At 35.5% G+C, this 16,801-nt stretch overlaps 1 protein-coding gene across 2 annotated transcripts in view; it reads left to right on the top strand.

Annotated features, from left to right (window-relative positions):
• Positions 1-16,801, top strand: part of RARS2 (arginyl-tRNA synthetase 2, mitochondrial) — a 65,411-nt gene that overhangs the window by 2,169 nt on the left and 46,441 nt on the right. For both annotated transcript variants that reach the window (XM_076003121.1, XM_012750895.2), the window contains exon 2: positions 11,910-11,983. In XM_076003121.1, the coding sequence (XP_075859236.1) occupies positions 11,910-11,983 (74 nt within the window). The remainder of the gene's footprint in view (positions 1-11,909; positions 11,984-16,801) is intronic.

Genomic DNA, 16,801 nt, shown 5'->3' on the forward strand with positions numbered 1-16,801 from the left:
TAGTTGGAACATTTCGGATTTTCACATTAGGGATGCTCAATGGTGAATATAATGCAAATATTCTAAAATCTGAATTAAAAACACTTCTGGTCTCAAGCATAAGTATTGAAGATCGCTTTACTAGTTTAGGAATGAAGGAATGTATTACATGCAATGTCATGTGCATTTAGCAAACTTTGATTAATGAGTCTACAGTTTTTTAAGCACTGTCATCAGGCTCAAAGTTACAAGGGAATAAAAAAATGGTTTCTTCCCTGGACTGGCTCCAGACAGCTTGGGAAACATATATAAACAGGTTATTACAATGTAGTCTGTAACCACTATATTAGAAGCATGCACAAGGTGCTAAGGGAACTTAGAGAAGAAAGCTCCTAAGGGTCAGAGAAGACTTGGAAAAGTTGATGTTGAAGCTCAGTCTTGAAGGGAGTATGGGTAAGTGTGCCAAGTAAATAGAGTGAGAGTTTGGGGAGGGGTACTGTATGCTAAGAGGAGCATGTGCATAGACACATCTAGAAAGCATGATGTGTTCATGGAACCACAATATTTGGGTATAACTGAAATTTAGAGTATGCCTCTGATGCCTTATTTAAGCAGGTTGTATTGATTTTATCTTCAAAATAATATCTTGAATTCATCCACTCTTTTCCGTTGCTGCTGCCCTCCCTTTCTCTATTGCAAACCAAGCCACCATTATCACCTATTCTTGCCCTCCTTCCAATCTATTCTCCATGTATCAAGAGAAGTGACTTCTAAAATGTAAATCAAATTGTATCACTTATCTTTTTACATTGCACAGAGTCTCTGCCAGAACCTTAGCTTCTTTCACCAACCTCAATTCATACCACTCTATCCTTTCTGTAGGGTTCTAACACAATGTTATTTTCTGTTTTTCTAACATAGCAAGGTCTTTCTATTCCCATTGCATTCTTATTGCAGAGATTATTCCATGTGCTTAAAAGAAATGCATTTTATACCATGACTCTTTATGCAAGAAGAAAGTTTCACAAAACAATGCATACCTCATAATATTTACCGTGTTTCCCTGAAAATAAGACAGGGTCTTATATTTATGTTTCCTCAAGAAGACACCCTAGGGCTTCTTTTCAGGGGATGTGTTATTGTTTTAAGTACAGTACAACAATCTACATTTATTCAAATATAGTTAAGTCGTGTTCTTCTGGAACATCATCATAACTCTCCAAACCCCAAATTCCATCCTGAATTTCTTGCAACTCTATTTCCTTTGGAACCATTGGCCCTAATCTCTCATGGGGCAGATGAGAAGGGCTGCTCATCTTCTTTATCACTCCAGGCTGAAATGCATGGGTTGTGCAGATACGCAGTGTAGCCAAGCCCATCACTAGGTCTTATTTTCGGGGTAGGTCTTATATTGCGCAAATGCTTAGAAATCCTGCTAGGGCTTATTTTATGGGTAGGTCTTATTTTGGGGGAAACATGGTATATATTCTTTTCTGTTCTGACCTACTTCATTTTTCAAAAACTGGTGGTTGAGACTCATGAATTTATTTATTACTGGCAACCTACAATTTGAAAAGTTTGTCCTCCAGTTAGCTCTCTATTTCAGTCCCTTGTTTGCTTCTGTCATGACAGTTGTAAGAGTTAGTATTTTGTTGTTTTGTCTAGTTTTTGTGTATGTTTCCTCTGTAAGCTTCATGAAGACAGAGAACATGTCTTAATTCAGTGTTATTTCCCCAGCACCAGCAACATGCCTGGAATATAGAGGGCATTTAATACATACTTGAAGAATGAGTGCCTGAATATCTCTGTTGTGGTGTCATATAAAATTTACAGTTTCACTGAATGACATTATAATTTTAAAGCTATAAGATGACATGGTAATAGTGGGATAAAGTTCCAGCCCCACCATTTGGGTGACTAACTCTTGGCAAGTTAACTAATCTGTCAGGTGTAAGATGATGGTATTGATTGAAAGCTTATAGGACTGTTGCAAGGATTAATAATAATAATGATGAAGATAATAATAACTACTATTTATGGGCTACTTCACTTATACCATGTAGTATTTTGCTTAACTTTACAGGGCTACTGATAAAATCTAATGAGATAATGTTAACAGAAAGTAAGTGCTCAGTGTCAAGAACATGAAGGGTCTGTGATTTTACTCTTCCAGTTAGCCTACCACAGTTCCATGGATGGTGGCAGAAAATATAAGACCCTGAGTGAAAGAAAAGGATTTTGTTATTCATAGCATTAGCAGTAATTGATATCAGAGTATCAACAATTTTTTGTGCCAGTTCCCCACGCACTTCTTTTTCTCACAGCACAGTGTGAACAGGGTCAGATGATATCTCCATAAGCAGTATGCTGTGTTACCGGAGAGAAACCCTGAGCCTTTTATAATGAGCAATAAGCATGCTGACCTTTGCTCTGGAGTGAGGGAGTATTTCTGTTTTACAAATCTGTTCGCTATACAAATATTCTTGAAAAGATAGTCCAGAACAAGGCAGTTTGTGCCTTGTTTACAAGACATGTAGAAACATGAGTCCCATGAAGATTTGTGTCTCAGCACTAAGCACAATGGTATGCTGTGCTTCGTGGTGTGCACATACGGTATATAATACTTGATATTTTCATCTCATTTAATCTTCTCAATCATACCATGATGTTTGTATTATCTTTATTTTACAGAGAAGGACAGTGAGATTCAGGAAGATGAAAGAAATAACCTAAGGTCACACAACTGAAATCATAGAGTTGAAATACTATTCTATGCATGTAATATGCTGAAATTTAAATAAAAGAAAAAACAAAAAAAGAAATACTAACCCAGCTGTTTGCTTGAAATCCAGAATTCTTTTTATTCTACAGAATAACATTTGTAAAATAGCCAGCACTATATCTGACTCAGAAACATAACAACAGAGTATAGATTTGTTTTCCTTTCTTACTTCCTTTGAATTTCTGTTTCTGTATTAAGTTTAAATTAGCTAGTTCATTTTATTTATTTACTTTTACTTTTATTAACAATTGTGTAATAATTTCAAACTTACAAAATAGTTGTGATAATAGAACAAAGAACTCCATATCCCCCTTATCCAGATTTACCAATTATTAATGTTAACATTTTGCCATCAAATCATCATTCTCTATATATCTATCAATATAATTTTTCCCTGTATCATTTGAGAGTTTCTGTTATCAAATTCCTTTACTTCTTAATACATAATCATTTATTTCCTAAGAACAGGTTTATCTTATCCACAGTACAGTTATTAGATTTACATAACGTTGATATAGTACTTTAATCTGCAGTCTGTATTCCAGTTTGTTGATTTTTCTTTCCAATATTGGATCATGAATTGCACTTAGTTGTCATGTAACTGGTACAAAAGTGACCTTCAGCTCGCCTTAACTTATATCCACATAACTTGATAGAGGAGATACACTGTTAACAGTGACTAGGAAGGCAGGCCTCCTTGACTGTTAATGAGGTTTATCATCAGATTTCAGATGTGGCCTCAAGAAGCAATTAAACTTCTTGACCAATTGTTGTCCTTAGTCCTAAGGTAAAATGTTTATGTTGGGAAGATATTCATCTACATTAAAGGGTACAACAGGGCTGACTGAATTATCTCGGTGTGTATTGTACTTTGCTCCTTACTTTATTCTCACAGACCCACCTCATTCAATTCTGCTTAAAACTACAAGTTGTACATAAAGCCATGCTAAATTTCTTGTATTACAGATAATTAGTAACTTGCCCTCCAAATCATTTGGGAATTTCTCTTCTGAACCCTGAAGTTTCAATTGTTGCCTTGTTTGCTTCTTTTTTTGTGTCTTAGAGTTTATCCAGACCTGTTCCTAAGGAAAGTTTCTGTAAATGTGTGTGTGGGCGTTCTGCATTGGCTCTTGGTGGCAAACCTACAGAGCCTGACCTGGGTAGTATTACAGGGTTAGAAGTGAGAAATGACCAGGGGTAATTGACAATTTAAGTAATTTAAGATCTGGAAGAGTGATTGGTAACCTTTTAAGAATTTTAAGACTCATAGTCTGTGGACTGTTATATGGATAAAAATACACAGCTGGCCGGGCGCAGTGGCTCACGCCTGTAATCCTAGCACTCTGGGAGGCTGAGGCGGGTGGATCACTCAAGGATAGGAGTTCGAAACCAGCCTGAGTAAGAGCGAGACCCCATCTCTACTAAGAAATAGAAATTAATTGGCCAACTAAAAATATATTGAAAAAAAAATTAGCTGGGCATGGTGGCACATGCCTGTAGTCCCAGCTACTCAGGAGGCTGAGGCAGAAGGATTGCTTAAGCCCAGGAGTTTGAGGTTGCTGTGAGCTAGGCTGACACCATGGCACTCTAGCCCAGGCAACAGAGTGAGACTCTGTCTCAAACAAACAAGCTAATTGATTAATGTGCTTTCATAGTAGATGTTCTGGGAGCCAAAGATTCTATTAGGATAGAATGTCTGATAATTAGGTTTCCAAATCTAAGGCTTAGAATTGTGCTTGGTGCACTGTAAGCACTCGACACATGTTAGCCATTCTTATATTATGTATTTAGAATCTCTGGTCTTAGGTTCCCAAACCAGATCTGGCAGCTGTGAATTTTCACTTTTGATAACTGTCTTAAGAAGTGCTCCCTGCTTTCAACCTCAGATTTATTCCTCATTCAGTTATGTTATTTAGTTTATTTCTTAAGGACTGTGGCTAATATTTTGTTGATTTTATTTTCTGTGTTAAAATTTTCAGGTTTACTGTTGTAGTCTCCTTTTATTTTGTTTTTATTAACTTTTTAGCATTTTTTTTTTTTTTTTTTTTGAGACAGAGTCTCGCTTTGTTGTCCAGGCTAGAATGAGTGCCATGGCGTCAGCTTAGCTCACAGCAACCTCAAACTCCTGGGCTCGAGCAATCCTTCTGCCTCAGCCTCCCGAGTAGCTGGGACTACAGGCATGTGCCACCATGCCCGGCTAATTTTTTATATATATATCAGTTGGCCAATTAATTTCTTTCTATTTATAGTAGAGACGGGGTCTTGCTCTTGCTCAGGCTGGTTTTGAACTCCTGACCTTGAGCAATCCGCCCGCCTCGGCCTCCCAAGAGCTAGGATTACAGGCGTGAGCCACCGCGCCCGGCCCTTTTTAGCATATTTTATTTTGTAAAACTTTTTCTTTCATCAGTTTGAGGCTTCAAGTAGTTATAAATAGTCCTTTCTATACCTGAGCTAGTCCTAGATGAAGCCCAATGCCAGGAGAAACAGCTTTACCTGAAGGGGAAAAAGAAATGAAATCTTGAAGCTAAGGAGGTCTATGGACCACATTCCTATCTGAGAAAGCTGTAAATCCAACCTCTGAGACAGTTGAAGAAAGCTGTGTTCTTTCCAGAATAATTCTGAACCTATGAGAATGTAAGTGAATTAAAAATCATGCTCTCTAACATTTGACCACTTGAAGTGGTTCTCAATTATTTTACTTTTTTTTTAACCCCAACCATTTGAGAGAAAGATATACCACTAATTAAAAATACTCACTAGTCTGAGCATTGTTAAAGTAGGAGGCAAGTACAGTCTCCCTAAGCCATGGTTCTTATGCATTGTCTGCAGACTGAAACCACTTGAGAAACATTAAAAAATACTTACGCTCAGGCCTATTGGCCTGGGATGGAATGGGGGCCTTAAAGTTACGAAAGTCATCAGATGATTCTAATGTTCATCCAAGTTTGATAACTGCTTTCCAAGGGCAACCTGGAGGTAGAAAGGTGTTAGAATCAGCTGGGGAACTTTTTAACATCCTGCTGCCCAAGTTGTACCTTGTACTAATTAAATCAGAATATTTGCACATGGGAATCAGGCAGCATTTTCTAAAAATCGCCAGAGTCTTTCCAATGTGCAAGTGAGAACCACTGGTGTAGTGGTTAAGAATGTTGACCATGGCAGACTCTGGCTTAAATCCAGTTTCTCCTCTGATAGAGTTGTAAGTTCCCTGTATCTCATCTGTAAAATTATTTAGCCATTTTGTAGATTATGTCTAAGATTCAATGAATTAAAACATGTAGAGTGCTTAGGATATGCTTAGTATTTGGTATGTTATATGCGTTCAATAAATACTAGCCATTACCATGTTATATTAGAATCTCTGAGGGCAAGGTATTTTGAATCTTCCCCTTTCCCACTACCTCTACTTGAGACTTTCTGGTGTGGGGAACTTATCATCCATTACCCTAGGGGAATGGTTTGGCCCTGTGTGAAGTTAGATGAACAGAAAGCATACGTATCTGAGCCATACTGCTTAATTTTCAGTAGGAATTCCCTAAAAGTACTTTTATAAAGTTGTGGTTTGGTAAAGAAAAAGTTCTCATTTTTGCAAAATAATGCCTGCTCATTGTAAAGAATTAATACAAACAGGTGCAAAGAATTTTTAAAAAACTCCCCCATAAATAATCACTATTGTTAACACATTGATTGACTTTTATTCTTAGATATATTTCTATGCAGATACATAGGCAGAAAAAAATGAAGGAATATAGTAATGAAATCTAGATAGATACTTTCTATAAGAACTGGGCTGTGTTGTAATGAATTTTTTTCAGTTTCATAATGGAAAATGTCCAACAAACTTAAAGTATAATAGTGTTATGATTTCTCATGTGCCCATTACCAGAATGCTGTTTTTAATAAAAAGTATTAAGTATTGTTTTGTTTGAATTCAACAAAAGAGAAGCCAGAGTACAATTCAAAGAATTATTGATGTATTTCCTAAATCAGGTCTTTACAGATCAAAAAAAAGACTATAAAAAACAATTACTTTGGAGGGTTTTTAAAAAAAACTTGATGTTTCAAATTTGGACAATATCAATCTGTGCCTTAATGTGAAAACATTAGATGTATAACTTTAGATGTATAATTCCTCTATCTTTACCAAATTGTGTTGGGTTAACTTTCTCACTCAGTTTTATAGGATTAGTCTGTTTATTAACCATATCTGTACAACTTGTCTCCTACTAATTTTATATTGAATTGGATAAAGTGCTTACCACCAATCTTTTTCCTGATATATGGATTAATTATCTGGATTTCTTTTTATATAGATTTTTCAAGAAGGGCTCATGGTACTTTATTATTATTTTTTTAGCTTTGCTTGTTTTTTTTTTAGAAATCATGACTTCTCTGACTAAATAATCCTAGAGTATCAAAAAGAAGCTTATTCATTAGAAAATTAGCATAATTGGAATAGTGTCAAAATAGATCTAGAAATAATGTCAAAGTCTTTTTTGCTTTTATTTTTAGAAATAAAGGAATACCATTGTTTAGTTTTGACTTCGAATTTTCTCTTCTGGTACCATAGATGCAAATGCACAGAACAATCCCAATGTTGTCCTAAAATTTTTTATATGTTGGCAACTAATTCAAATTAAAAAACAACTGAGCAGGTGAAACAGACATACCAGTTTGCAACTTTTCTATTAGATGAATCTATTCATAAATAACATCATTGCTAAATTATCTACTTGAACCAGATCATGATCTTTGTGATTAGGTAACATACCTACACAGTGAAGTACGTTTATTTCATTTCCCATGGAGTTTTCTTGATTGGGTGCTTTATTTTTGAAATTTAGTAACTTAACTAGGATGTATCTCAGTGTTGAATTTTCTGTGTATTTTCCTGACATAATTTATTTTGATCTGTAATTGTCTTTTTTTTATTGAACTAGTTAATCACAGGGAAGAATATAGTTAATATATATGTACCCACCACCCACCTTGAACGATAAAATATTACAAATACTATTAAATTCCCCAGGGTACCCATCCTCAAAGAGGTAATGTCTGTATTAAAATTTGTGTTTATGATACCTGTGCGTGTTATTCACTACCTATGAATGTATCCCTAAATACTATTTTGCAAGTTATTAAATTTTATATAAATAGTATCAGACGGTAATTATCTCTCTGCAGCTTGAGTTTTTTGTTTGGCTCAATTTTTTTTTTTTTTTTTTGAGACAGAGTCTCGCTTTGTTGCCTAGGCTAGAGTGAGTGCCGTGGCGTCAGCCTAGCTCACAGCAACCTCAAACTCCTGGGCTCAAGCGATCCTCCTGCCTCAGCCTCCCGAGTAGCTGGGACTACAGGCACAAGCCACCATGCCCGGCTGATTTTTATATATATATATTAGTTGGCCAATTAATTTCTTTCTATTTTTATGGTAGAGACGGGGTCTCGCTCAGGCTGGTTTTGAACTCCTGACCTTGAGCAATCCGCCCGCCTCGGCCTCCCAGAGTGCTAGGATTACAGGCGTGAGCCACCGCGCCCGGCCTTGGCTCAGTTTTTTAAAGAGATTTATATATAGTGATGTATGGAGGCCTAGTTCTTTGATTTTACTGCTGCATGGTATACCATTACTGTAATGTACCACAGTTTAAATTTGGTTCTTTATTTCATGGAAGTTTTTCCTTTTATTGAATGTGTTCTGTCTCCCATCATCTTGTTCACACCCCTGATTTCAGTTGCCACTTGTGACAACAGTTCCTGTGTGCTTCCATTTACCTGTTGCTTACAGCACCTTGTTCTGTCTGAAGTTCGCTGTTGCCAGCACATACTTAGCTCTGGTGTGGTGGAGTTATTTTGGGCAGAGAATTTTGGTAGACATTGTGTACGCTTCTTAGGAGGTACCATGGAAATTAAGCCCCCATTGCCTGTATTCAGTAGCCTTGGTATCATATGTATTAACTTTTCCTCCTTCCCTGTCACTCTACTCAGTCTTTTACTTCTGTCCTCAGGAACCATCTCCCAAATAAACTTCCTGCACACAAGTTTTTCTCAGGCGCTGCTTTTGAGGGAGCCAAAGTAGATACCTATAGATACTTTTTATTATTCTAAGGTTCTGTTGATTTATCTCTACGGCTTCTGATAAGTGAGACCACCTTAGGAACCTTACCAAGTAAGTCTGCCCCATTCTGCCTCAGTGTATCTTTTCTTGGCTATCTCTTTCAAAGTTTGTGGCTTTGGGCTTTGTCTCTTTATCCTTATGTATTTACTGCTGGAGAACCAGTCTACCTTTCTTCCTGTCTAGTTGTTTGCCAGCCTTCCTTCTTTTTGGATTTTAGAGACATCAATTTTCCTAAAGTTGGATAATTTTATTTCAATCTTATTGTTTTCTGATTATTAATCTCTGTTCTTTAAAAGCTGCATTTTGTGATTATTGTAGTCCTGTGTCATACTTTTATTTTCAATTACAACTATTCTCTTCCTTTGTATTTCTTAATTATTGTATGGTAAAAGATGTTTATTTATTTTGAGACTGCTTTTTAAATCTCACTCTCTTGTTTTTTCATCTTGCCTTTTACATTTTGTTAACAGTATTCACATTCTCCAAAAGTTCCAAATCCCAAAGCATTTGTGAAGAATGTCTTTGTATTCATTGAGTTATATTCTTCTGGGCAGAGTTCTTTGATCTCTTGTATACCACATTCTTTCCATTCTATCTTTCTTTTGGTCTATACCTCCCTCCCTCATTCTCTCTTACTCTGTTTCTTTCAGTTTGTTTGCCTATTGGTAATGCCTGTTCTTTTTCTTCTTGCTCATGCTTAACAGCTCTGCCCAGACTTTCTGTTTGTTCACACACATTTTGTGGGTGACTTCTTCACTCTTTGTATCACATTTGTTCTTGGCTCACCTCACTTTTGTATTTGCAAAAATATAAACTCTGAGCTTCCCATTCCTCTTTTGTCCATCTACTAGGTTGTGGTGACTTGTACACATTATTCCTGAACTTTGGCTTGATATATTAAATTTTTGCTCACTGGCCCTGATACTTTTCATTCTTTCTATAAAAATTCCTCCTGATTTTTACTGCTCACATAAAAACATATCAAGGTTTGCTTCCTATAATTGGGGAATGTGATGCTTTTCCATTGGGAATGTCCTCAGTGTGCTACCCTAGAATTTTTAGGGTACTTTTCAACTTGGAAAGTGTCAGAATTCACTTCTCTGTTTTACTCATTTTTCCCCACAGCTCTGCAGCATCTCCCAGTCACACAAGGAAAAAAATAATGGAATTTATTCAATTTGTTTGTCTCTAGATTTGGGGTATTAATGAGATTGTTAATTCAATTCTATGACTTCTGATACAAGAAGACCAAGTTAGCCTCACCAAACAGGGCTGTTCCATTCTGCTCTAGATTCTGTTTTATCTTTCCTTGACTATCACTTCTGAAGTCTGTGACTTTGAGCTCTGCCTGTCCTATATTTGCTGCTGGAGAACCACCTACCTACTTATTTACTCTCTACCTTCTTCCTACCTTCTTTTCTTCCTTTCTTTTCTTTTTAATTTAATATTGGTTGTGGGAAATTAATATATATGAAGAAGCCTTCATTTCACTTCTTTCTCCCAGAAGACTTTCTCTTTGGGTATTTTTTGAATAGTGGGAAAATACACATAAAATTTGTCATCTTAACCATTTTTAAGTGTAAAGTTCAGTGGCATTAAGTATATTCTTGTTGTACAACAATCAACACCATCTATCTGCAGAACTCTGTTCATCTTTCATAACTAAAACTCTGCACCCATTAAATGAGACACCTCATTTCCCCTAAACCCTTTCTGTTTGTTTTTTTTTAAATTTATATAAGAATGTTTCTGTGCCTTTTGTAAAACTATTGAAATTACTATTTGGTATTTGTAGCTTTGTGTGAATAAGATAACTTAGTCTTAGAATTTCTTTTAGGAAAAGTTTGTTCCTACTGACTTGCTGGGTCTGTCACTAGGAAGAGCATGCTATGTAGTTATGTTCCTTTTGTACCTTGGTTGCCAAGAAGCACAATCATTATCTTGAGCTTAGGTTTTCTGGTATAATTTTATACTTCCACTTTATTTTATGTGCTTATTAGACTTCTCAGAGCTTCTTTAGAGCAGATGAAATATGATTAAAGAATAAACGATTTTTAAGTAGTTCTTAGTTTAACTAAAGGAAAATTCTCTGAAAGAGAATTTTTTGTGTGTTGTTCATTTGAATGTAAGCAATTTATTACTACCTAAGTTCACAACTGTTTTGTCAGAGGAAATGCTTTGAAATTGATCTACATCACTAAGTTTTTTTTTTCCCAGCAGAGTTATTATAGTTAAGATAGGCAGAAAATCTTGGTTATGGATAAGTTTGATGTTATGTCCAAAGTAAACTAAAACCTTTTAAAGGGAGAAGGAAATAATGTTTATTACATGCTTATCATGACATATATTTTTTTTTAATTCTCACAAGAGCCCTCATTTATTATTTAGTAGGCTTATTATTCCCCATATTTCAGCTGGGAAAACTAAGGTGATCCATGTAAAATGACTTTCCCAACGTCTCTTAGCTAGTAAAAGTGGAACTGGAATTTGGATCTCCTTTTTTCTAAAAGAGATTATAGAACCTTTATTACTTATGTCTCTTTATTGGCAGGAACATTTCATAATATGAACTGTTAACAGCCTCATTCTATAAATATTTACCAATTTCTGGGAATATATCCTAAATAACTTTTGGGTTATATAATTACTTCCTAAGGATTAGAAACTTAAAGATTGTACCTTGAGATTTAAACTTAAAAATGAACTAGGCCAAAGCAGAAATGTACAAAGTATCTTAAAGATAAATGATAGCTCTAGGTCTGAAAGTTTTGGCCATTTTTTACAGTTAATGTTTGTCAAATTCAACAAATGATTTCTGTTGACAATAGGAGAATATTGTTATTAATCAGGATGTCAAATAAATTGAATTACGCAATATATGCCCTTTTGGATCTGGCTTTCACTTATAATTCATTTGAGGCTCATTTGTGTTAAGTGTGTCAATAGTTTATTCTTTTTATTGATGAGTAATATTCCATTGAATCTAGAACAAATATATCAATAATCTTGCCTTGTTTTGTTCTTTTTGATTTTTAGCTTTCCAGAGTGTTGGATCTTCCGCCAGAAAACTTGATCAAGTCAATATCTGCAGTTCCAGTTTCCAAAAAAGAGTTAAGTATAATGTGTTTGTAACAATCTAAAATGTTTCTGACTGTGACATGCCAAAAAAATTCTTTAATTTACAGACTAGTCCTTGAAATTATTATAACAATAAGATATGATCCATTACATTCAAACTATTATTTCCTTGACTTAAATAATAAAATTAAAATCTGTATTTTAAGTATTCTGGTAGGGCAGATTATATTATGTTAATTATTTGTATGTTTATACAAGTAAATATAATTATAGCAAAGTCTTTGGGAATGAGGTTCAAATTTAATTCTATAACAACAAATATTAATAAAAGAACTAAAATTGTGGTTAGAATCTCAGGGTTTTTGATGGGATGGTAAAGATTGTGCAACCATCTGATGTTTGAATGTTGTGGTACCATACTTATCTGCTAGGTTTTTTTGTGTTTGCATTTTTAGAATTTCTATTCGAAGACTCCTAGTGATAGAAAACTATTGGTTAGGACTACAAAACAACCTATAGTTGCTTTCTTGGATGCAGGAAAATATCTCTGTCTTTGTGAGTTTGGTCATCCTAATTGATACTTGTTTACTACTTGGGTAGAAAACTTCAATACTTGGTTAAAAAGCTCTGTTAGTCAATTAATAATGACAAGAAATAAGCTACATGGGAGGCATTTAAGTGCTAAGTTTTGAAAAGAAGTAAAGATATAACCATCAATACAATTTATGTCCTTGTATTTTGTTCCTTTAATTTTGTCAGGATTTAAGATAGAGTAGGGTGAATATTCTTGTTCTCAGAGTAGGACAAAGAAATAAGTGGAAAAGAAAGAGACTACATTTGGACTTACAATAAAAGAGAGCACCTATAAAATGGCCTGCTGCACTTTCATTGATGTCAAGTTTCAAGAACAGAGGCAACCAATGACCAAGGGGATCTCATATATAAATTGATGTGACCTTCCAAACCAGTTACCTATTTTTAAAATCTATAAGTGACATTCTGCATAATAAGGGGAATGTTTCAGTTTTATTTTGTGTTTCGAAGGCCTTTAAGAAGCTGAACCATTTTGGCCCATCTTCTACATATTAAGTTTACATAAAAAGGGGGGAACCTTTACCTCTGCTACTTTGCCATAGTAAACCAGGTTTCCTTTCAGTACTAAAATTAAGCCTAGCTGTTCTATATTTCTATTATTCTAGAATGCTACTAAGTGCCAGGAGAATTAAGAAATACTATTTTTGTTAATGTGATTTATTTAATATAATATGAATCAATTTGCTCAGATCTAATTCTCTCATTTTTATTTTCAACTATGGGTGAATTTCCATATAACACTGCATATAGTAGACAGATGTAACAACTTTGTTATAAGCTAGTAGCTGTCAAGTCTGTGGATTTCATGCTAACCAACACCACAACAACTCCTCAGACATAGTAGAAAAATAGCTATTGCTTTTTAAACTTTTTTTAAATTATAAAAAATGAAAGTAGAGGGACTAGTTTGATGAACCCTATGTGCCCATCACCCCCCATCATCTATGTAGGACCAGTTTTGTTTCATTTATACCCCATCCACTCTCCTCGTCCAGATTGGATTATTTTGACATCTGCTGCTTTTCATAGTTTAGATGTTACATCTTTTAACAGATGGTGTCTTGCTACTTTGCCCAGGCTAGTCTTGACTTCTTGGGCTCAAGTGATCCTCCTGTCTGAGCCTCCCAAGTAGCTGATTGTTACATCTTTTTAAAGAAATTTTTTTTTAATTTCTTTTTCTTCCTTTCCTTTCCTTTCCTTTCCTTTCCTTTCCTTTCCTTTCCTTTCCTTTCCTTCCCTTCCCTTCCCTTCCCTTCCCTTCCCTTCCCTTTCCCTTTCCCTTTCCCTTTCCCTTTCCCTTTCCCTTTCCCTTTCCCTTTCCCTTTCCCTTTCCCTTTCCCTTTCCCTTTCCCTTTCCCTTTCCCTTTCCCTTTCCCTTTCCCTTTCCCTTTCCCTTTCCCTTTCCCTTTCCCTTTCCCTTTCCCTTTCCCTTTCCCTTTCCCTTTCCCTTTCCCTTTCCCTTTCCCTTTCCCTTTCCCTTCCCTTTTCCGTCCCCGTCCCCGTCCCCGTCCCCGTCCCCGTCCCCGTCCCGTCCCGTCCCTTTCCTGACAGAGTCTTACTCTGTTGCTGGGGCTAGAGTAGAATGCTGTGGCATCAGCCTGGTCCACAGCAACCTCGAATACCTGGGCTCAGGCAATCCTCCTGCCTCAGCCTCCTAAATAGCTGGGAATGCAGGCATGTACTACCATGCCTAGCTAATAATTTTTATATATATATATATTTGTTGTTGTTGTTTTTTCAGTTGAGTTGTCCAGATAATTTATTTCTATTTTTTTAGTAGAGACAGGGTCCGGCTCTTGCTCAGGCTGGTCTCAAACTCCTGAGCTCACACGGTCCTCCCGCCTCCCCTCCCAGAGTGCTAGGATTATAGGCATGAGCCACCACGCCCAGCCTTAAATTTGTTTTTCTGTCACAAAGCCAAACAGATAATCTCCTTAAGGAAATTCAAGAAAATACAGAAGAATAAGAAAATAAACACGTCCCCAATAGTCTTAGCACAATTAGACCACTGATTTTAGCAGGTTAGTGTATTTTTTATTTTTTTTCTTTAAATGTTTTTCAGCTTTTAAAAAAACAGAAAAAGGCTGGGCATGGTGGCTCACTCATGTAATCCTAGCACTCTGGGAGGCCAAGGCGGGAGGATCGCTCAAGGCCAGGAGTTCGAAACCAGCCTAAGCAAGAGTGAGACCCGGCCTCTACTATAAATAGAAAGAAATTAATTGGCTACCTAAAAAACTATATAGAAAAAATTAGCCAGGCATGGTGGTGCATGCCTGTAGTCCCAGCTACTTGGGGGGCTGAGGCAGGAGGAAGATCCCTTGAGCCTAGGAGTTTGAGGTTGCTGTGAGCTAGGCTGATGCCACAGCACTCTAGCCTAGGCAACAGAGTGAGACTCTGTCTCAAAAAAAAAAAAAAGTAAGATTTTTTTGAACCGTATTCCATTGACATCATTCTTTTTTTATAAATACCACTTTTAACAATATAATATTCTAACATTCACCTATTGATGAACATTTAGATTGTTTTTAGTTCTGACTTTATACATAATTCAAATGTGAGTATCATGTCTTTAAGTAAACAAAGCAAAAGTACCTGTGGGTGTATAATTAAAAGCTCCCAAAAGAGAAAACTATGAAGTAGGTCAAATCTAGTTTATTTCCCTCACCTCCCTGAAGCATTTTCTTCTCTCTCAGGCCTTTCTTACTGGTAAATTACCCTTTGCATAATTTCAGAATTCATGTTTTAAATATTCTTAGTTTAATAAGTTGGTGTTAATTGCTATTAATAGACTACAAGGGTGATTTTTTTTTTTTTGGTCTTTTTGCCATAGAAATAATTGGAAGTATTTGTGATTTCATTGAGATAATATAGTTTTTAAATTGGATATTTATTCATGTCTAGGATAACGTTCTAGATGCTTTGTACTATTCATAATTTTTTAAAAAACTACAGAAAATCATGTGACTTCTTTGTTTTTCCAGGATATTTGAGAGCTATGCTATGGGTTTGTGGTAATATTAAAGTTTTTATAAAGTATCTTAGCTATGCATCAAAAAATCAGAATCTAATTTTTGTTCACATCTGTATCATTTTAATTAATATTGCTAATAGGGCACTTATTACTTGTTTGTGCTCTTATTACTTTTTATTTTCCTTGGTTTTTAAAAATCTTTGTATGTTTCTTACTCCTGTCCTACTTTGTATGTTATTCCCATTTTATTTCTTCAGTTCCCCTCAATTATTTATTGGCACAAATACTTGACTACAGCTATCAAAGTCCTTGATTGAACCTTATATGAGTTTACACAATTAAAATTAATTTTTAGAAAATTGAATTGTGATGTTCTTATTAAAGAATAGTTTTAGAAAAGAAACAAAGGAAACTGTGCCAACCAAGTTAGTATATAAAGAAGTACAGAAAAAGTGATTCCCTAGGGGTTAATACTGGTACTATTTAACATTTTTGTTTAACAACAGAACTAAGATTAATATTATTTATAACAGGAATTCATTTTTTAACAACACTAGGAAGTAGGTACCATTATTATCACCATTTTACTGAGGTACAGGGAGGTTAAGCAACATACCCCAAAATCATGTAGACACTGACTGGCAGATGAACTTGTGTCTGTGCTTCTAGTTGGAACATCAGTAGATGAGTTTAGGTTGATAAGTGTAATTCAGACAAGGCTGCTAGATAATAGGTTAAGGCTTGGGGAAATTCTTAATGGTCATTATAGACTAGGTTTTTTATTGTGATGTGATGTTAACCAGAAGTCACACAGGAATTTTTAGACATTTCCCTGAATTTTATGAGTGATATGAAGGAAGTCACTTGTGTCCCCTCTAAAGTATGCCTTTTTATGCCAGCGACAGATGGGCTGAGCAGATATTGTTTCCACCTACTCCCTCCACCCATAATCTTATTCTGTAGTTCCTTACTACATCAGAAGATGTTAATGTGAGTCAGTTATATAGAGGTTTGTATGTAGATTTAAAAAATGCTTTTACACCTTGAACTATTTCAAACCTACAGAAAAATTAGAGAATAATGTAGTGAACACTCTCATGATCATTTTCTAAATTGTCAAGTCTTTTTTCCAAATTTACTTTGTCTTTTTTTTTTTTTGGCAGGGGAGAGGGGCTTTTAATTTTTGTTTTTAGAAATAAGACATAACAAATACTGTTGAAGTTACTGATACATGCATCTTTATTCCATTCCATACCTTCCTTCCCCAAAGATAACTGATTTTATG

Source organism: Microcebus murinus, chromosome 5, assembly GCF_040939455.1.
Source record: "Microcebus murinus isolate Inina chromosome 5, M.murinus_Inina_mat1.0, whole genome shotgun sequence".
Taxonomy (NCBI): Eukaryota; Metazoa; Chordata; class Mammalia; order Primates; family Cheirogaleidae; genus Microcebus; species Microcebus murinus.